Below are 22,903 nucleotides of genomic sequence, written 5' to 3'. Positions count from 1 at the left end.
TGTCCCAGAGCCAAAATATTTCTCTACTGGAATGCAACTCTAATGATGTCATATAAATTAATGGAAATATAGCAGCAGCCATTTGCTTTCCTGCCAAGTTTTAAAGAATACTTAAGCAAGGCACATTTGTTTTAGTGATATGAATATTTAATTTTTCCTTATATGGAAAGACATTTTAAAGAGTGTTAATCAATATACTTTTTAGAAAAATTTTAAAGTTTACCCTTGATATCAGCTGTTACCCCCTCAAAAGCTTATCTGTTTGCATCTATTAATATTTACTTAAACAATGAAGATATCAATAGACTATGAAACACAAGAAGCATGTTCAAAACTTCTCTAGATGAATACATATAGAAAAATAGCCAATAGGATTTTGAGGGTAAAACAACACCCCATCAGATATAAAAACATACTATCAACCTGTCCTAATTAAACAGCATGACACAGGCAGGGACAGACAAATAGCTCATTAGAACATATTGAAGAATCCAGAAACTGACCCATGTGTATATTAAAAGAGAATGTCACGTGCCATATTCCCAATTGCTCAGCCACCCCAGCCAGCTCCATGTCACCAAAAGTATCCAGCCACCTTTTTATGATCAACTTTACTGGTAAAAAGCAACTACAGGTGTCACATTTTAGCATGAACTTTTCCTGACCCAGAAGTGGAGGGGGAAAAAGAGGAGGACAAACAAGTCTGGCTTGATATGGGGACATTGTTGGTTCAGTAGTAGATTGCAATGGAATAAAGCCCTCAAATAGACAAAAATTCTATACATTCAGGATGTTGGAAAGCCCTACATGCATACACAATCAAACTTGGGAGAAGCAAGTAAAGAAGAAATACAGTCATTCCTTGGTATCCACTGGGGATTAGTTCTAGGATCCCTGCGGATACCGGAATCCATGGATGCTAAAGTCCCTGATATAAAAATGGTGTAGGTATTTGCATATAACCTATGTACATCTTCCTGTATACTTTAAAGCATCTCTAGACTACTTATAATACCTACTACAGTGTAAATGCTATGTAAATAGCTGTTGTACTATATTTTAAAATTTGTATTATTTTTATTGTTGTGTTGTTATTTTTTATTTATCTTTGAAAATATTTTGGATCATGGTTGGTTGATTCTGTGTATATGGAGGGCTAAGTATGCCCCTAAGAGAGAAAGGAGTTTCTTCTGCATCCCAGACATTGACATACGAGGAACAGCTGTGGAGCAAAGCTCCCCAGGAATTTTAGGGAAGGGGTTTGCTATTCAATTTCAAGGTTATATACTGCTATTTCCTTTGTCCCGTGACATGCTCCCCAGCACAGAGCAGCACCACCACCAGGAACCAGTGCAGGAACAGCAGCACCAGGATGTATGGCTGCCCTACAGAGGCTGTTTCTAGCCCAGGGGATCAGTATTTGTTTTCCAGAAAGACCTACTGTGATCTGCTTCATGTGATCATCTGTCCCGGCATTTTCTTAAAATCAACTCAATTATTAAAGATTTGATTGATGTGCAAACTGTTAGAAACACATCTGTTACATAGAGCAAAGCACATACACCCATTAGATAGAAATACAAAGAACACCTGTGGGGGTCAGCCTACAGGAGCCTTCGGGTCCCTTGGGATTATAGTAGCCTGGGAAAGAAACTGAAGAGTGCTGGAGGGAAAAGAGATGACAGCAATCTTCTGTGGCACAGTAAAACCTGGGTTCCCACTCTAAGTTATATCTTCTGAAAAGTCAGCTTCCAGCCTAAGTTATGCCTACTGCGTATGCCCACACTGACTCTCGCCAGCATCTATTCTGGGCATCTACTCCAACTGAGTCTGTTCAAGAACAGAATAAATGATGTTGATACTTGTCTTCTGGCTCAGAAAATAAAACTAAGAAAGGAACCAAAATGTAGCCCTTTGGAATGATTCAGATTTCTTTGAAAGAAAAAAAAAAAACTAACTTTAGGAATTCTTATTCAGCATGATTAGTCTTAGTGTTCTTAAAAAGAGATAGCTGAGTTTATTACGAAATTCCAGAAATTTATACTCTTGTCTAGGCATATCTTTAAAACTGCCATATTGACTGTGAGGTTATCAGTAAAAGCAAACAAGGATGAGTTGTGGGAGAAGCAGAAATGTTAATAGGATGGTTTTATGTGAAACCGTATTAAAGCAATTGTTTTAATTGTGATAAAATACAACTAACATAAAATTTAACATCTTAAGCCTTTTTAATATGCTAAACTTCATTTTGTCTACCTACCTTGTAAACTGTCGACTCTCTTCATGAACTTCCATTTCTGTGCTTTTAAATTCATTTAGTTCTTTCCTTATGGCTGCCTAAACAGGAAAAAATAGTTACATAGAATTGTTATTTTGGTCACATATTTCCCTAGTATAGATAGCAACAACGAAGCAGGCATTCTTTCAAGAAATGTCTTGGAGAGAGAAAGGGACTCCTAATTTTTACCAGGTAAAGATGTAATAAATACATCATACAATATCCAAACTAAAACCAGGATAGACTTCCTTTAAGTGTCCTAGACAAGGGAGGCCTTTGCTCAACTCATCCTTAAGCCTAATCTATGAGTCACACAGAACATCCCCTACCCTCGATGATCCTAAGGAAAGTGCAGGTCATGAGAGTTTCTGAGAAACAGTATCATTCTCTTATGAAAGTTCTGCATTTAATATTGCCCATGACAACATGGCTTAAGATAGTTGCTATACATTCTTTAATACCACAAGTTTAGATAAATAGAACTTGAAATTCAATATAGCACTTAAAGCTACTCAAAGAAAATATCAAATAGAATGCATTACTACTTAAAGGACACACAATCCATGCCATACAATTTTTGGTGTTCGAAAAGGTGCTTACACCATTCAGACTGAAAAGCCGAGATGTTCGTCAAAATATTAACTTTAGTTATCTGTTAACAAGTAGCGGCAGAATCCTGGATGGTTTTTAGTTTCAATTTTTTTTGCTTATTTTTATTTCCTAATTTTTTTCTACAAGGAATGTTTTACTCATGAAACAAAAAATGTGCTAATTAAAACACCCCTGCAACCTGGAGGCAAAACGGACTCTTCAGCCAAAACACAGAATGACAATAAAACCACAGAGAGTGACTTCACTGGGAGATAAGAAAATTTACTTTGTGGTTGGAAAATAATAAATTTTAGAAAAGGGAAAAAAAAAAGAAAGCCCTGAGGCTTCTCTTTGTCTCTCTCCTATCACTAGCCACCTCTCTGCTTTTCCCTCAATGCACCTTTCAATGATGTGTGAGTCCTGTTGTCACAGATTGTCCCTTCTCCCCAGATATCTTCCTCAGCCCCTGCAGTGTCTGTGGGGAACCTGTGACTGGGAACTGTGGTGATAATTCTTGCTACTGCCTTTTGGAAGAGAGGAAACAAGCAGAGAAATGTTTGCGAGCCTGGGAGCCCTGTGACAGGGCTGTCCAGCTTGTCTCACAAGTCAGATCGACAGGAAGGACACTGTTTTGTTCCCCGTAAAATTGGACACCTAGAACCAGAAGGTGAAATAGTGAAGATGCTCTCTACCACTCACCAACTGACATCTATAAAAAATTCTTCCCTAAAAGGAGGTATCTTAATTTGAAGAGTGACAGAGATCCTGTCTCGATGTCCATTTTAAATTTCTTCTCCAAATGCAAGGTTTCAGCAAAGGAAGTGAAAAGTAGTACACTCAGAGTCAGAAGACATGGATTCTAGTCCTGGCTATTCCCTCCACAGCAGTGTGAGCCTCAGTAAGTCTCTTTGCTGCAAAAGCTCAGTTTTCCCATCTGGAAAATGGGGAGGGAATTCTTCACAATGGCATGAGAATTAATCAAGAACATATTTGAAAGTGCTTTGTACACTGTAAAGTCATCCATAAAACATCATTATTATGAGGCTTTTCAAAAACAAATTATTTTCGCTTGTGACTGTGACTAACATCTCTTTCATTTTTATTTATGGAGAGTCTACTGGAATGAAAGAAGATAATGTCACTGAAAGAGACTCAAACATAAATAAGACAAAGTCCTCACTCACAACAGGAGTGGGCTACTGATCTAAGAGTCTGGCAAAAAAACAAATCAATGGAAAGCATTCTGTGAGAATCGATTGAGATATGGAATTTACAGAACAGCTCAATTATAAATTGTGTGCTATATATCTTTTATATTAATAAAATTTACAATTCACTGATGACCATATACACATGCACACATTTTCCCCCAGGGATCCAGTTACACAATGCTTGCACATCCCACAAGCTCATCTGCAATGTGACCTTGCTGCTCCCCCATTGAGAGGTGGAGTCTATCTCTCCAGCCTTGGCCCTAGGTGAGCCCTGTAACTGATCTGACAACAGAACATAGTATAGGTGACACCATCCCAGTCTGGAGTGTAGCCTTAACTGGTCTGGCACCTATTGCTTCTTCTTCTTTTTTTTTTTTAATTTTATTGTTAGAGATGGGGTCTCGTGATGCTGTCCAGGTTAAAGTGCAGTGGTTATTCACAGGTGTGATCATAGCTCACCGCAGCCTTGAATTCCTGGGCTCAGGTGATCTTCCCACCTCAACCTCCCAAGTAGCTAGGACTAAGCATGCCACCACACCTGGACTTTTCTTTTTTCTTTTTTTAAGAGACAGGGTCTTGCTGTGTTGCCTAGGCTAATTCTTGTTTCTTGACAGCCAGATGCCACATAAAAAGAATGTGACTGCTCTCAGGAAACCATACTGCGAGGAACCCAAGGTACAAGGAAAGGCTCTGGAGGATGAGATGCCACGTGGATAGAGGGAGAGAGGTCAAAGAGGAACAAGGCACAAGCAGGTAGTGAAGAAGCCATCTTGGAAGTGGATTGTCAACTCCAGCATGTCACGTGATGTCACATGGATCAGAAACAAACCCCTGAGCTGAGCGCTTCCCAAATTCCTAACTCATAGGATTGGGAGCAAAATAAATAGTTGTATTAAGCCACTGAGTTTTGGGGTGGTTTGTTACAAAGCAATTGATAACATGAACACTATTTCAAGCCTTTTATCTTACAAATACGAAGCCCTAGAGAGGCCCCGTGAGTTGTTAGATCTCAAATGGGCACCGAGTGACAAAGATGACACTCCTACCTAGGCTTCTTACTTCAAGCCCTACACTCCTTCCAGTCAAATGAGCTCCACAGCCTGCGTCATCCAGAACATTGCCTCTGATCTCCATGTTGCGTATGCTGGTTTGTAATTAGAAATGATGAGTCATTGACATGAATGATATGGCAATGAAAGTGATATGAAATTATAGGGACTAGTTGTTTGAAAAAATAAGTCAGAAAGATGTGACTATAGGCAATTAAAAAAATGCAATACTCATTTAAAAAATTCACTGAAGAACGACCACAGTTTTATTCCAAGAGTTACTTCTTGGAATAAATAGAAAGATTTCCCGAGAGGGTTTAAAAGAGAAAAAAAAGTAATTAAGACCCTTGATGTTAGTGAAATCCCTGTACAATAATCTTAACTCTCTTCTTTGCAAAGAGGACCAGAGTTTAGACCTAGTAACTCTTCATGTGGTATAAAGGGGACTGATTTTGTAGGAAGATAAGGAACAGAGAGAGGTGGGCTGAGACAGTGGGGTTGGAGCCCAGGTTGGATTACCGACAGGAAGCTATTGAGCCAGAACTAGGTATTTCTAGGGTAGAAACAACAACAGAACTCCAGGAGATAGAACTAAGACCAAATATGTAATATTTTTGGTATCATGAGAATTATAGAGAGGAAAAGGGAAACAAACATGACTGAAACTAAGTTTAAAATTGGCTACTGGTGAGTGGTAACAGAAGGTCTGCTTAGTCAGTCCCCGTCAAAAAGCAACAGGTGATCTGTTGGATGTATACACCCTGCTGTCTTCTCGAACAGCATGAGCTGTGAGTCCAGAATTAACTGAAATTTTATTTGTTTATTTCTTTGATAAAATTCTGCTATGGAACATGAAGAAGATTTCTTGATTATTCATCAAGCTCACTGCCACGGGGAGGGAAGTGTACTCCCTTCTGTTGCCAGGGCAACCATGAATAGACCAAAGAATATCCTATAGAGGGGTGGTCCCCAACCTTTTGGGCACCAGGGACCAGTTTCATGGAAGACAATTTTTGCATGGACTGGGGGGGTGAGGGTGGGATGGTTTCGGGATGATTCAAGTGCATTACATTTATGGTGCACTGTATTTCTATTATTATTACACTGCAATATATAATGAAACAATTCTACAACTCACCATAATGCAGAATCTAATGCTGCCACTGATATGACAGGAGACAGTGATGTGAGCGATGGGGAGCAGTTGAAAATACAGATGAAGCTTCGCTTGCTCGCCCGCCACTCACCTCCTGCTGTGCAGCTCCATTCCTAATAGGCCAAGGACCAGTACTGGTCCGTGGCCTGGCAGTTGGGGACAACAGCTATAGAGAATTAAAATCTCAATCTTTCCTAGGACCTGTTTAGACAGTGTGTTCCTGGCAAAATAGTATGTTTTATTCATGTTTATATTCCCAGGATCTAGGACAACACTTAATATATGGTAAGGATTTTAGTAAATGATTACTGCGTGATCTGTTTGACAAATCTACATATCATTTGAAAAAATATCCATTGTCATTCACTGGACAATTTTAGACTAGGTCGTAAATTGAGGCTTCAATAGTGACAATATCATCAATTTGAAGAGGAGCGTGGATCCTCAAGCCTGACCACGAGTGTAATACTGGTAAGAGCTCCCATTTATTGATGAGCTGGAACTCTACAGATACACTAACTAATTCTCAAGATTGATATAATTAGCTCTACTTTACTAGTGAGGAAACTCAGGTTAAATGACTTGGCCAAGGTCAAACAACTACCAAGTGGCCAAGTCAGGAATCAATTCCAGAAGTGCCCTGAGCTCCAACGCCTGCCCTCCTCTCTGCCATGGAGCTTCCAAGCTCTACCCCAGGGAGAAGGTAACTGTCAGGCAAAGCCGAGGTTTTCAGGCCAATTTGATGGCCTTCTCTAGCTCCTCCTGTCTGTCACCAGAGGGCCGGCTTATTTATCTACCTCAGTGCAGGAAGCTAGGCCCTCTCTATCTTACTGTACTTGTATCTGTTTTTAGTACTCTATCCAAGCACATATATTCCAAAATTGAAAACTTTATTTTAAAGGTGAAATAAGCACAATTAAGTTCACAGTTAATAAGGCATTTCTCCCCCATATCACTTTCCCAACTTGGGCAGTTTAACAAGACTACTAGATCTGTGAGATTCCCCAAAGCACCCAGCAAGGTCCTTTCATAGAATAGACATTGACTGGTTATCATCTGATTGGCTACTGCTCTTTAAAATGCAAAGTGCTGGCCAGGGCGGTGGCTCACGCCTGTAATCCTAGCTCTCTGGGAGGCAGAGGCGGGCAGATGGTTTGAGCTCAGGAGTTAGAGACCAGCCTGAGCAAGAGTGAGACCCCGTCTCTACTAAAAAAATAGAAAGAAATTAGCTGGACAACTAAAAATATGTATATAAAAAATTAGCCGGGCATGGTGGCGCATGCCTGTAGTCCCAGCTACTCAAGAGGCTGAGGCAGCAGGATTGCTTGAACCCAGGAGTTTGAGGTTGCTGTGAGCTAGGCTGATGCCACGGCACTCACTCTAGCCTGGGCAACAGAGTGAGACTCTGTCTCAAAAAAAAAAAAAAAAAAAATGCTAAGTGCTATCTTAATGAGGCTAAGAAAATAGAAATTCTTAAAAATATCATGCATTGATGTGCAATATAATTGTTATTTTCTTCTTTTTGCATATTCAGATGTTTACCAATGAACATGTGTCACTTGTGCATACACAATATACTATACATAAATGACATTTTAAATTGTTACATTTTTCTATTTTCTATCTTTAAAAACTGTATAACATTTTTCTGTTGAAAAGGAATTCTTCTTATTCTTCCTTGAGAAAAAAACTGGACACACACAATAAAAATCCAGTTGTAGGCTGGGTGCAGTGGCTCACACCTATAATCCTAGCATTTTGGGAAGCCGAGACAGGAGAATCACTTGAGGCTAGGAGTTCAAGACCAGCCAGGGCAACATAGTGAGACCCTGTCTCTACAAAAAAATTGAAAAAATTAGATGGTTGAGATGACACAAGCCTGTAGTCCTAGCTACTTGGGAGGCTGAGAAGGAAACCCACTGCCCCGAAGGGAAGGACCCAGTCCTGGCAGGATTCACTACCTGCTGACTAAAGAGTTCTTGGGCTTTGAATAAACATCAGAGGTAGCCAGGCAGCAGTCACCACAGGCTTTAGGTGAGACAGGGTTGGCTTCAGGTGTGACCTGGCACGGTCCTAGCTGTGATGGCCATGAGGGAGTGCCCACATCACTCCTCCCCCAAATCCAGCAGCCCAGCATGGAGAATGAGGGAAGAGAGTGAGAGACTGCCTGGTAATCAAGGAAATTCTCTCTTATCTGACCCAAGTCCACCAAGGAGGTACCACCAGGAGTCTGTTAGAGTCACAGCATTACTGGGCTTGGGGTGCTCTGAGTGCTAATATGGCTGTAGTGACCAGAGACTTAGATCACAACACTCAATTCCCTTTGATTACTTGGAAAGCTTTCTCAAGAAGGATGGGTTTTAATAAGCACAAAGACTAGAATAAATACTCAACTTTTCTGTGCCCAGACATCAATGAACATCCACAAACATCAAGAACATTCAGGAAAAACATCCACAAACATCAAGAACATTCAGGAAAACGTGACCTTACCAAACGAACTACATAAGGTATCAGTGACCAATCCCAGAGGGCTGGAGATATGTGATGTTTCAGACAAAGAATTCAAAATAGCTACCCTGAGGAAGCTCAATGAACTTCAAGACAACACAGAGAAGAAATTCAAAAGCCTGTCAGAGAAATTTAACAAAGAGATTGAAATACTTTTTAAAAATACAGAAATTCTGGAGCTGAAAAATTCAATTGAAAAATACATCAGAGTCTCTCAACAGCAGACTTTATCAAGCAGAAGAAACAATTAATAAGCTTGAAGACAGGCTATTTCAAAATACACAGTCAGAAGAAGAAAAGAAGAATAAAGAATAAAAAAGAATGAAGCATACCTACAAGATCTAGAAAATGCCTCAAAAGGGTAAATTTAAGAGTTATTGGCCTTAAAGAGGAGATAGAGATTGGGGTACAAAGTTTATTCAAAGAGTAATAGCAATTTTCCAAACTTAGAGAAATATATCACCTTAATACCAAAACTAGACAAAGATGCAACATAAAAAGAAAACTATAGGCCCCAGCCCATATCCTGATACACAGATGCAAAATTCCTCAACAAAATAATAGCAAACCAAATTCAACTACATATTAAAAAGTATTCCCTCCTCCTTCATTTTTTGGAAAAGTTTAAGTAGGATTGGCATGAGTTCTTCTTTGAATGCTTGGTAGAATTCAGCAGTGAAAGCACTGGGTCCTGGGCTTTTCTTAGTTGGGAGACTTTTTAAGACTGCTTCTTTCTTGTTACTGCTTCTGAATAAATACAAATTTATTCAGATTTTGGCTTTCTTCCTGGTTCAATCTTGGTAGGTTGTATGTGTCTAGGAAGGTATCCATTTCTTCTAGGTTTTGCAATTGTTTGTCAAATAGTTGCTCATGATCAAGTGGGATCTACACTAGGGATGCAAGGATGGTTCAACATACAAAAATCAATGTGATACATCATATCAACAGAATAAAGGACAAAAACCATATGATCATTTCAATTGATGCCGAAAAAGCATTTGATAAAATTTGACATCCCTTTATGATAAAAACTCTCAAAAAACTGGGTATAGAAGGAACATACCTCAACACAATAAATGCCAAATATGACAGACCCACAGCTAGGATATTGAATGGGGAAAAGCTGAAAGCCCTTCCTCTAAGATTTGGAACAAGACAAGGATGCTCACTTTTAAGATAAGTGAGCACTGAAACTGGCTTTGACCTTGAGGCCACTTGTGTTAAATATGGATAAATGTGAGCAGTCATTTTCATAGCTTGGTGAGACAAAACCTGCCCGAGTTTAGTAAATAATCCTCCTCTCCATAAAGCGAGAGCAAATGGCACGCCCTCAGTATAAGGGCGACCTAGAATATCTGACATCCAGGGAACAGCAAAGGAAATTGCATGTTGGTGCTTAATAAGTAAGGACTAGGAGGGATGAAATCTACCCTGAGAATTTGAATCCATGAGTCAGACATCACAGAGGTTTGCCGCCTGAATTCATAGCACTAAGGTGGTCTAAAATAACTCATTTTGATAATCTAGTTTAAAAATAATATAGATAAAATAAGCTTTACAACAAAAAGCATTTCTTTAGAGTTCCATAAAAAAAAGTTTCATTAGGAAAATGTAGTTATTCTAAACTTACTTATATCTAATGACACACCTCACAATATATGAAGCAAAACTGACAGAATTATGAGGAGAAGGAAAAAAAAATCCACATAGTGGGAGATCTAACAAATCTCATTTGTTACCTGATACATCAAGGAGACAAAAAAATAACTAAGGCTACAGAAATCTGAATGAACCTAACAAGCTTGATCTTACAGACATATTTAGAACACTACACCCCAAAACTGTAAAACACATATTGTTTTTAAAAGTATATGCCACATTTATAACTACAGACTACATAATTTAAAAATCCCAATGCTTAAGGTCATACCCGAGACCAATTAGATCAGGATCTCTGGGGATGGGATTCAGGCATTGACACATTTATTTATTTATTTATTTTTGAGACAGGGTCTCACTATGCTGCCCCGGCTAGAATGCAGTGGCTATTCACAGGTGCAATCAGAGAGCAATGAAGGCTCAAACTCCTGGGCTCAATCAATCCTCCTGCCTCAGCCTCATGAGTAGCTGGGACTACAGGCAGAGTCCCCACACCTGGCAGGGTACTCATATTTTTAAAGTTCCCCACGCGATTCCAATGTATAGTCAAGGCTGCAAACCACATAAAGTCACTTATAATCTTCAGTGCTTTTATTATTAAAATAAGGAAGCATGACAATTAATGATCTGGAGAGTCTATTTCAGGTTAGAAAAGAACAAACAAATAAGGCCAAAAAATTAGGAGGAAGAAGATAAAAGAGCAAATAATGACACAGAAAACAAATATAATAGAGATAAAAACAAAGCTAAAAGTGTATGTTATGCCTTCAAAAAAATTAATTCCAGGTAAATAAATAACTTAAATGTGAAAAGCAAAACTATAAACATTTTAGAAGACAGCATAGGTGAATATATTTATGATTTTGGTATGGGGAGAATTTAAAAAAAACAAAATAATAAACCATAAAGAAAAAGAATGATAAGTTCAACTGCATTAAAATTTAAGAATCATTTTTCCTCAAAAGACACCATAAATAGAGTGAAATGTCCTAAATTGGGAGATGCTATATACATTTATTTGCAACATATCTAACTGGAATATATGAAAAACTCCTACAAATAACAAGAAACTGACAACCCAAAAGAAAACGAGCAAAAGACATGCACTTTACAGAAGTGGAATCCAAATGCCCAATAGGCATATGAAAACATGCTCATTAATAGTGAGAGGCGAAAGAGAAGCACAACGAGGTGTTATTTCACAGCCTCCATCCTTAGGGCACAGTCCTCAGTCTGTGCCCCCATCCCATGCTCAAGGATCCCCTCCGTGCCTTGTCCACGTAGTGCTAACCTGCCACTCCAATGATTACGCCAGCTCTATCAGTTCCTGGCTTTTTCTCCTGTATGTTCAACCTTTTCCTTTCTTTTGGCTCCTTCCTCATAGCATTAAAAATTGCTCAAGTATTTCCTATAAATTAACAAAAAAACACTCCCCTGATACTCTATTTTACTTCGTAAATTTACCCACCTAAGCTTACAGCCTCCAGAATCACAGCCATACCTCCAGTGACCACCCTAAATGTTGAGTGAGTGCTATTCTCACCTCAACACTTAGGGGACGCTCTTCTCAGCCTCCGTGGCTTTTCTTCGTGATCTTATTCCTTTCTGCTTTTCATTTCTACTTATGAGCTAATCATCTCTGAGTCAGAATCTCTAGCATGTACTTGACACATAGTAGGTGCTCTACAGAATGAAATTTCCCATTCAAAAGTGTCAGAGCCGGGTGTGGTGACTCATGCCTGTAATTGCAGCACTTTGGGAGGCCGAGGTTTGAGAACCACTTGAGGCCAGGAGTTTGAGATCAGCCTGGGCAACACAGCAAAACCTGTCTCTACAAAAAATAAAAAAATTAGCCAGGCACGGCAGCACAGGCCTATAGTCCCAGCTACTTGGGAGGCTGAGGTAGGAGGATCATTTGAGCCCAAGAGTTTGAGGTTGCATTTAGCTGTGAGATCATGCCACTGCACTCTAGCCTGAACAACAGAGTGAGACCCTGTATCTTTTTTTTTTTTTTTTTTTTTGAGACAGAGTCTCACTTTGTTGCCCAGGCTAGAGTGAGTGCCGTGGCATCAGCCTAGCTCACAGCAACCTCAAACTCCTGGGGTCAAGTGATCCTCCTGTCTCAGCCTCCCGAGTAGTTGGGACTACAGGCATGCACCACCATGCCCGGCTAATTTTTTCTATATATATTTTTAGCTGTCCATATAATTTCTTTCTATTTTTAGTAGAGATGGGGTCTCGCTCTTGCTCAGGCTGGTCTCGAACTCCTGAGCTCAAATGATCTGCCCACCTCGGCCTCCCAGAGTGCTAGGATTACAGGCGTGAGCCACCGCGCCCGGCCGAGACCCTGTATCTTAAAAAAAAAAAAAAAAGAAAAGAAAAAGTTTCAGTACAGAGTATTATTAAATATAATAGCTAGTTCTAGCATTAAGACTGGGTATGGCATGAGTTTGTTCAATACCAGATTTTTACCAGAGATAAAAATTAGAACTCATTATTGAAGATATTAGGAAAATCCTAAAGTGAAAAACTTAAAAACAAATGGTTGCTGTAAATATTTGGCTATGGAACCATGATACTCATAAAAGTTTTTCTACATTGATAGAACCCTCTAAATATTTCATTTTTTCTGAACTGTGTGCAATGATACAGTTTAGGGATTGGTAAGCCATGACCTACAGGCCAAATTTGGCCCACCATCTGTGTTTGTAAATAAAGTTTTATTGGAACACATACACATCCAATCAATTACATGTAGTCTATAGTTGCTTTTATGCTACAATGGCAGAACTAAGCAATAGTAACATAGATTGGCCCACATATTTACTTTCTGGCCATTTGTATAAAAAGTGTGCCGGTTTTGATATGGATCAAATCTTTTCCACTGTTAACATATCCCTTTAAAATAAGTTGCATAAATTATATTTTCTAAGAGTAAGGATAAGTCCTGGCTGTGGGAAAGCCCTCCCCATCCAGGTTTGAATGCAGGCAGGTTACATGGTAACTAAGAACTAGTTTTCTCTGAGACTTGGTTGAAAGAACTACATTGATGTTACTAAATATATCACTTAAATAGTTTACATAATCAGAGGTAGAACATTGTTAGAAGATTATAAGATCTAATCCCCTAGGATAACTAAGTTGGGGGTCAGTGGGTATTGGAGCTTTCAGAAAAGCAATACAATTGACATTAAAGCCTCTGGGAGTCTTGCCTTGTCTGCAGGTGTTAACCTGGCCCACGGCTTGTCTGCCCGGCGGTCATAGTCGGGAGAATCGGTGACTTCTACATACTCGTTAAACCGCAGAATCCTTCGAGCTTGTAGCTCTGCCACCGTGGGTCTCAGGCTGAGCTGCAGGAAGACAGGAGAAGAAGACACAGTTCAGGAACCATTTACAGCCTCATGGTGGCAAGTTTTCAACAGAGAACACTTCAAAGTTATGGTTAAATAAGGTCACTTTCAGGTATCAAAAAAAAAAAAAAAAAACGGCAGCAGTATCTTGGGAATTTCTAATGAGAACTAGAAAGCAATGTGCCCTAATTTTTGAGACTATAAAAAATCATCATTATTAGATAGGTCACAGTCTTGGCAACCACTCGAATTATGCTAATTTCCCCAACTTGCCTGGCACTGTGATAAAGGCCTGTCATCCCCGACACAAGGAACATGCAGTGACATAGACACAATAGTAACCCAGATATAGGATGGCTGGTTTGGTGACTGAATTATCAAGACCAAAACTGTGAACTTTTTAGAAATGAGAATAAAAATCTCTGTTTCTGTTATATTAAACCTATAATATAAGGCTTAACACCTAAACATATTCAGAAACGCACAAAGTTATGACACAGAAATAGTCCAGTGAAGGGTGTGCCCACAGCACAGCCATCCCTGAGAGAATAGGGACCAAGGCCCTGATCTGACATTTGTCCTCAGCTGAAAAGCTGATGTGCAGGAATGAGGAGGGGAGCACCCCTGGAGAACGCACTTGATGGGGTCGTAAGTGCCTAATATCAGCTACAACCTTTAAGACATTTCTAATAACTTGGGTTCCTTCCTGTATTCTTTGTCAATTTCAAATTTATAATTATATTTAATCTAGCCAGCCCATAGAGTATTTAGTTTCCTCTCTTAGTCCTTTGTCAGGTCCAAGAGTAAGATTGACACAATTCTGACAGAGGAAAGAACCCTACCCACCCTGATCAACGGGCATCACCTACTCTCTGCTACTTAGGTTCACCCCGTTTTGAGAGAGGTGTCACAGTATTTTCAGGCAGGTAGACCCAGGTCTCTCTTTTACCTGTAGGGTCCATTTTCAGTATCTTTTCCCTCTTATGTGCACTGTATACAACCAGAGTGTCTATTGTCTAGGTGGTCCTCTTTGGAGGTATTCCTTATTGGCATGGTCTCAGGGTGGTACCCCAGTTGTCCACTCTGTAGTCAAAAACAGTCTCTTTCCTGGGCCTCAGTTTCCTCCTGAGTAAAACCAGAGGCTGAACTAAGTCAATGCTTTAATATGCAAAGCATTCGAGGACTCTCAGAAGGTCTAAGCCCATACCCTGAGCCCACACCAGCTGGAATATGCCAACTATGGCTCCTTCTATCTTCACAGAGCCCTGGGACAAGGGAGGGAATAGTCTAAGTGGTTCTGCTATACTCTCAGTTACTGTCCAATCTATATTGCTCCTCAGGGCAGGTGGGGAAAAGGAGGTAGAGAAACCCTTACCCCTGAGAATTGGCCAGAAGGAAAGTAACCGGTGGCCACACAGGTCTGAAGTTCTCCATCCAATCCTGCCTCAGGCCTGTGTCAGCCATAGGGTAGCCATCAGTGCTCTGGGCTGACTTGCCCCTATGGCCAGTAGCTCTGTGTGGTGGCAGCAAGTGGGTGCAGAGGGTAAAGGCAGGCACTTTTGCCTCATAGAGGGGGCCCCAGATGGATTGGAAAAACCGCTGTATGTGTCACAGAAGTGAGCCCGGAGCAATGGGGAAGGGAGATTCTTGTCTGCAGCTGGAGACTTAAGGGCCACGGAATGCTAGCCGAGCCATCCCTAGAAACTGAGTTGATTCAGCTTGATCATTATTGGACATTGTGAGCTTTGAGAAAAAAGAGAAATGAATTAAGGATCTTCTTCCTTGAAAACCAAATCCAAAATACAGTCCCTATAACTTTTCCAAGGAAATGGACTGCTTCCTCCACCTGCCTTGGAATGCTTTCACTGCAGATGGACTCCCCAGCCAGCCCGGGAAAATGTGGATCAGGTCACACACTTCACTGAGATGTCACAGTCTAGTCACTCTGCCTTTTTTCAGGTGTGAAAGATATATCTGAAGAATTACTATTACAAGGGTTTATAATGAAATATAAACTCTGATGGTGATTAATTTTTCCAAAGACTATTATTATTTTAACACAGAAAAAAGTGATGACCCTGGCATTAGACTGATATTTGCATAAAAAAGTGGGAACAATCATTCACGTTTTGGAGGTAAGCCATTTGTCAGTTTGGATAACACTAGCAAGCAGGCTGACGATAAATCAGGCACCCAGCTCCGATATGGAATAGTGGCAAATCTGCAGTGGTAGCAAATATTTACTTGTTTAATATTTCCAAGACTAAATGGAATATGCGAGTATTTTTTAAAATGGAAATATATACACTGAAATGTTAATAATGGCTACCGCTAAGTAGAAGACTTTTGTGTGATTTTATTTTTTTTGTTTTTCGTATTTTCAAAAATTTTCATACAGACTATGTATTTTCACAATCAGTAAATGCAATTCAAAAACCTTTGTTAACTTGTCACAGTTAACATAATATATAATTATAATTCATATTGTATGCATTATATTGATTTTAATGTCTATGATTATAGACAAACAGAAATAATTGTTCTTAAACATAGATTTACATATAGAGAGAGGATTTGTATTTTTTAAAAAAACAAAGTATATCTCAAAACACACATGCTCATTAACAATCATAATTTCATCACCTTTCTGCTGAGTCTGCGTTTAAGTTCCATTTTTGCTTCTTGTTCCTCTTCTTCATTCTTTTCTGTTTATTAAGGGAGGAAAGGTGTGATGACTTAGTTACTAGAGATGATTTTATAATCAGAAAAGCATATCAGGCCACAATTATTTCACTCTATCAGATACTGACCAAACATTTTACCAACATCTTTAAAAAGCCATCAAAAGATTCTGCAGAAAGATTCATCATCAATATATTTTTTCCCCTGCAGAACTGATTTACTTACTTTACTAATTTTAAACTTTTTGTTTCCTAACTTCTTGTTCTATTCTGAAAAAAAAAAAAACAAAAAAAAAACAAAAAACCCCAAAAACCAAACCAAACCATAACAGTGTCCTGTCCGTCCATACTCTGGTGAAAGCCTTCTACTGCTGGTCATCTCATGGGCTTACAAGCACAATTTACCAGAATTCAGATAAAACTTTGGTGATCTGGTGTTCATGTGAAAATCTGAGACATATTAAAAGAGCAAATTAGAACCATCCGATGCATGTCTGAGCTGCTGATCTTCACTCAAATCCAACCAAAATATTTGATTTCTCTTCCTTGGTTTCCATAGAAGCAGAATATAAGCATTTCTTTGGATTTTGCTTTCAAACCAGAATGTTCTAAATGGGGTATGGTGTACTGTGGATGGAAATTATTTATTTTCTTGTGACTTTGATTTTCCAAAGTCTTCTCTTCCTCTAGTGCTTCACTTAGTAGTACAATATTTTTGCTGTCCGACAGATGGAATTTAAAGAAAAATGTCCAGAATTTTTAAAGAAATAAACACCCTTTCAGTTTTTATTGGTTGTTGCTTATTTGAGGAACTTCTCTCTGTTGCTTCCTGGAGCTCATCACCTGTTGGATAGATTTTACATCTTGGATACCAATGCTTATGAAAGGTTATCTTTTAGAAAATGGTGTTACGAACTCTATTGAAAAAAAAATCATACTTAAGGCTCAACCAAAAGACTGAGAAAGAAAAACTTCTATGAAAAGATACTTATATTTATTTTCAAAATTCAAATAGACTTCTTACCACTAATATCATTTTTATTGTGAATAAAATGTCAGTATTAAAAGTTTGCAACATCTATATTTGTTAGTTGAATGGGCTAAATTCTCTATCAATTTTCCTTCTTTGGACAGGGAAAAGTTTCCACAGTCTTCTGAAATACTAATTTTAATTCATAAGAAAGAGGATGATTAGTCTGGTTATTTAGATAGAGGGAGCATAAACTGAAATTACCCACAAGACAAGGAACAACCAGTTAATATCCTTTGATTAAGTGCCTGAGAGTGTCAAACAAATTTGGTTATAATTCAACTTTCTTCCTAAGACAGTAGTATAGGTTTGTCTAATTTCTTCACAAAATATATATCCTTTCATATACATACTTAGGTTCAAAGAATTACCTTATTGAGCTGGATAAAGCTTGTGGCTTGTCAATTATACATATTAAAAAATTGCCACATTTGTGGTTCATGTGAATTAAACCAGATCTTTACAAGGTAAGAGCTTTGATGATATTATTAGTAAAAAGAAAAATAGAATCCTTAAAACATTTTAGTAAATTCTTCCTATACAGTGACTATGCTACATGTTTTAAAGGGACTTTTCAAAGATTAAAAAAAAAATGGATATCTAACACATTCCAAAGCTAACAAATGCTGCAGTTTTCATTAAATATGCAAAATGTCAGTTCCTTGAAGGGAATATTAGATAGTTTTGCTTTATTAAGCACATGGTACAACTAGGTAACAGCCAGTGATGTCTAAAAAGAGAAGGGCCAACTGCAGTTAGGGGAGTTAAATAAATAGGATTTTACCATGTGGGAATTCTTTTTTGACATCAGGAACTGACTTCCTTACGTTTCCCATGTTCAAAACTGTACTTTTAAAGAAGTTAGAGAAAGAACATGAGAGGTGGAGGAAGCCAACATGACTGTTCCTCTGAAACTTATTAAATAGTCATTGTATAATCTCTTACCAAGAGTCAAGGTTAAACCTTACATTTAGTACTTCAAAATTTCACCAAGTTTTGTGCATGCTTCCTTCTTCTATGAAAGGATAATTATATTTATTTTTAAAATTCAAATAGGCTCCTTACCACTATGATTATTTTTATTTTGAAAAAAATATCAGTATTCAATATTTGCAACATCTGTATTTGTTAGTTGAACAGGCTAAATTCTCTAACAATTCCTTCATGTTTTGATTCATTAGAGGACTAATGATAAAGTAGGGTGTAAAGGTTTCTGGTCACTTTAAACAGACTGGAGGGATATTCATGAAGGAAGTGACATGGCTCATTGACAAATCTTGCTCTCGGTGACACTCATCAGAGCAGAGAGGGGTGGACATTTCAGAGGAGCCACAGGAAACATTTCCCATAAACACAGAAATAATACATGTGGTTAAACAGCAGTGGGCACTGCAGGAAACTTGCCTGGCTAGCAACTGTTGCCCAGAGCATTTTTGGGGATAAGCTAAAAGGAGAAGAAAGAAAGTACAGAAATATCAGCATCTGGGGTATTATATTCTCGAGTTGTCAATTTAGATAAAATGGGTTCAAAAGAGACAAATTTTTTTTGTGGGTTTGTTTCTCTTTATGCTATTTAACATGTTTCCATGTGGGTGTTTTTATAACAAATGAAAATACATGTATAAACTTACTATGAAATGCATAAAAAGTAAGTTGCATAAATGGATGCAAGATGTTAATGGTAGAATATAGATGGTAGGTATATGGATGTTTACTGTAAAATTCCTTCAACTTTTCTGTATGCTTAAGAAATTTCATAATAAAATGTTCGGGGAAAAATACATGCAGAACTCATTGGCCTAATACATTTTGTCTTTATAGAAAATGTAGCTGGAATTATATTCACAGCTAAATATCATAAGAGGATCTGCATCTTTTTTTAATCCCTGCCCTGTAAAGGTGTTCCACATACATCACTTTTCCTGATTAGCAAAAGTTGACCTTCCAAGCCACCTGAGGTTGCTTTCTATTTTACCAATTTTAAGGAACTGGTTCTAAAGTATAAAACTAAATATAACTTAATATACGTGTCTTTTTATAAAACTCTAGTGTCAGCAGGGTGTGGTGGCATGCTCCTGTAGTCCCAGCTACCGAGAGGCTGAGGCAGGAAGGAGGATCACTGTGAATCCAGCCTGGGCAACATAGCAAGATCCTGTTTCTTTAAAAAACAAACAAACAAACAAAACCCCCCAAACCTTTATTTAGTATCCCCAAAACAGTAAAGAAATCAAGGAAGGAGTGACATGGGGGATGATACTAAGAAATAAAATTTGTCCTGTGGTCCCCAATGAAAGCTATCAGCCTTTGGTGTCTGACTCATGTTTATTAAATTAGTGGTGGGCTCTGATTTGAGAATTGTTGGATGTTTTATGCTATGAATTAATTTCCTAGTCTGTCCAGAAAAGATGACCTAGTTAAAGTAAGTGTCCTTAAAAACCACACCATATATATCACACACAGACTTTTCTTCAAATAAACAATCATCTTGCTTTCTAACAAAAGCAGGAGATGAAACACACAAACGAGCAATCTGCGTGGAAGAACCAGAGGCAAAGCTGAGCGGGGCACAGTGTTTGTAAGCTGGGCCGCTCAGCCCCCCGTGACTGCTCAGGGGAAGACCAGGGCCACCTCTACCCGCTTCCTTCTGCTTCCTTTGGCAGACAATACTGTGTCAGGAGATCACAAACCAGTTATCAGCCACTCCAGACTGGAAATGTGCCTTTTGTTTCCAGAATAAACATGCTTAGATGAACTTAGAAGGAAGGAAAAAAGGGCTGGAGTCAAATCCGAAGTTGACTTTGGTGTTTCACTCTTTCCCGAACTGCCAGGAAAACAGGGGGCATAAAAGCCAACACAGCACTTAAGATCAACGTGTGATAAATTTCTGGATCCGTAAAACAGTTCCTCAAATAACCAAACTCCAGTGTGGTTTGGCACCGTTTGTCTCACAGGAGCAAGAAATCATTACCCAGAATCTGCTCTTCCTTTTTTTCTAGGTATCGCAACAGGCATGCAACAAGACATAATCTCTGTGTTTTAGGAGTATATGGTCTGCATGAGGGTCTGCATTTGAGCTTACGTAAAACTTAACAAATATTTCCCGGGAACCTGTTATCAAAAGCGATGAGCCTATCTGGTTTTATTTTGTTGTCAAAATTAGATGTTGCTTCCACCCTTCCTCGGAAAAGCTAAAACATAAATTTTTCCTTCTTTTCTAGTCATGAGCTTTTCCTCCTCCAAACTGGCTCTTCTATACACTGATGGTCACTTAAACCCTTCCATGGGCTCTATTCCAGTTATGCTCACAAACAGCCAGTAAACAGCATTTCAAAGAAAAAGATCCCATAGACAGGGGAGGGGGCCGTTCCTCTCACTGTTATATCTTCATATCTTCATTGTCTTAGTGCTAGCAACTGTAGTATAACACGCTACTAAAAATCTTTCTTTCCTTCGGGAAAGAAAATAACTCATCCTGGAGAGCTGAGGTCATCCGTCAGGCCAAGACGACTCGAAAAGCCTGGTTGAAAAGGTTTCCCCCCATGCCAGTGGCTCATTCCTATTGTAGTACTACCCTGTTCTTTGATATTTCATACAAGAAAAAGCTGTCTTGAAACCAGGCTAATAAAATATAACACTACAGCTAGGCTCAATTTAAAAATAACCCACTTCTTAACTCACTGCAGTTAGTAACCACACTGATACACAATAGCATGACAAACCGCGCCTCTGTTAGTTTTATAGCTTCAGCACACTAACACCAACAGACACTACTGGAGTGGTGAGTGAAAAATTAAAATCCAAGAGAATAGAGGGGAAAACTGAACATGAAAATAAAGAAGCAAAATGAACGGGAAACTCTTTAAGTGCTGAGGAATTAATTATAAACAACTCAAGAGGGAAGCAGAGTTATCACAAGGGAAAATGAAATGGATTGAAAAATGCTTTTTACCATAATTTTGTTTTAAATTGAGTCATTTGTCAAACCTAGCAACGAACTGTATTTTGAAAAAACAATATAGGAATGTTTGATTTATTTCCTTGTGGACTCTTTGGCCTTTTCTTTGACATATACTTGTAAGTTGACTAGAACATTTTCTTCTATTTAACATTTGGGTGAAAGAATACATGGAATGTATTTCATCTTTCTTAAAAACAGTTGTCATGACCACAACTCTAGTCTGGGAAATATCAGGCTCAAATCCATAAAATGAAATACAAAATTCAAGAGATTATTTTTTAAAATATATAAAGGTGATATAAATGGGCCATTTCAGTCAGTTGTGAGTAAACAAATATAATGATAATGGTAACTCAAGGAGTCATTGTCTAGTATAGGATACTCACGTTTTAGGATATTTCTTTGCTCTAATTCTTCAGTTGTGGGCCTCTGGCTAAGCCTCCTATAGTGACAAAAAGGATATACTATAGGTTACAAACAAGGCCCCCTTAGTGAGAGATTCAAAATAAAGCAACAAAGCTCTATTTTGTCATGTTTTGAGAAATAAAAATCAATTCTTAAACCTACAAAGTAAATGTCCTTTCCATTAGTTTGGAGACTACAGATTGTGGCTGAGACTGCTAACTCCCCCACTACTCAGTCTCCCTTCTTCCTTTTAGATCTGCCTGCATTCTAGCCAGGTACCCAGCTACAGACTTCTGCCTCCCTAGAAACCAGGTATGGTTATGTGAGTTTCTGCAATGAGATGTGACCAGAATCATATTTGTTAACTTCTACTTTTTACTCTTACGATGACTGGGTCTGTATTCTCTTTTTTCTCTTTCCTTCTTCCACAGGCCGTAACTTACACTTATACCACTTACTGGTGGTGTGGGGCAGCTTTGATTATGCAGATAAGACCATCCAAGGGGATGGAAAAGCAGCAAGACAAAAGGAATCTGGGTTCCTTGTGTGAAGAAGAAATAAACATACCTTGTTTGAACCATTGTACCTTTTGGTCTATGTTACAGTAGCTTAGCCAATAGCCTGATTAATATACAAGTCATTAGAGTCTAAAATAGGCTGCTGCTCAAGAGTTCACATAGCCAGGCACGGTGGCACATGCTTGTTATCCCAGCTACTTGGGAGGCAAAGGCAGGAGGATGACTTAAGGCCAGGAGTTCGAGACCAACCTGGGCAATATAGCAAGACCTTGTCTCTACAAAAATAAAAACCAATTAGCTAGGTGTGGTGGTGAGTGCCTATAGTCCCAGCTACTCAGGAGGCTGAGGCAGGAGAATTGCTTAAGCCCAGGAGTTCAAGGTTACAGTGAGCTATGATAGCACCACTGCACTCCAGCCTGGGCAACAGTGCAAGACCTTGTCTCTAAAAAACAGAAATAAAAACACAAATTTAAAAAAAAACAGTTCCTATCAACTCAGTAGAT

General features: G+C 38.7%; 1 protein-coding gene across 1 annotated transcript in view; it reads right to left on the bottom strand.

Moving 5' to 3' along the window:
* The window catches only part of PHACTR2 (phosphatase and actin regulator 2), a 124,247-nt gene that overhangs the window by 9,290 nt on the left and 92,054 nt on the right, over positions 1-22,903 (bottom strand). The window contains exons 9-12 of the mRNA XM_069487731.1: positions 21,864-21,919; positions 16,452-16,513; positions 13,671-13,808; positions 2,261-2,337 (exon numbers count right to left, since the gene is read on the bottom strand). Of these exons, the coding sequence (XP_069343832.1) occupies positions 2,261-2,337; positions 13,671-13,808; positions 16,452-16,513; positions 21,864-21,919 (333 nt within the window). The remainder of the gene's footprint in view (positions 1-2,260; positions 2,338-13,670; positions 13,809-16,451; positions 16,514-21,863; positions 21,920-22,903) is intronic.

Source organism: Eulemur rufifrons, chromosome 15 (genome assembly GCF_041146395.1).
Source record: "Eulemur rufifrons isolate Redbay chromosome 15, OSU_ERuf_1, whole genome shotgun sequence".
Lineage (NCBI taxonomy): Eukaryota > Metazoa > Chordata > Mammalia > Primates > Lemuridae > Eulemur > Eulemur rufifrons.
This window is presented reverse-complemented; position numbering and strand designations above follow the sequence as displayed.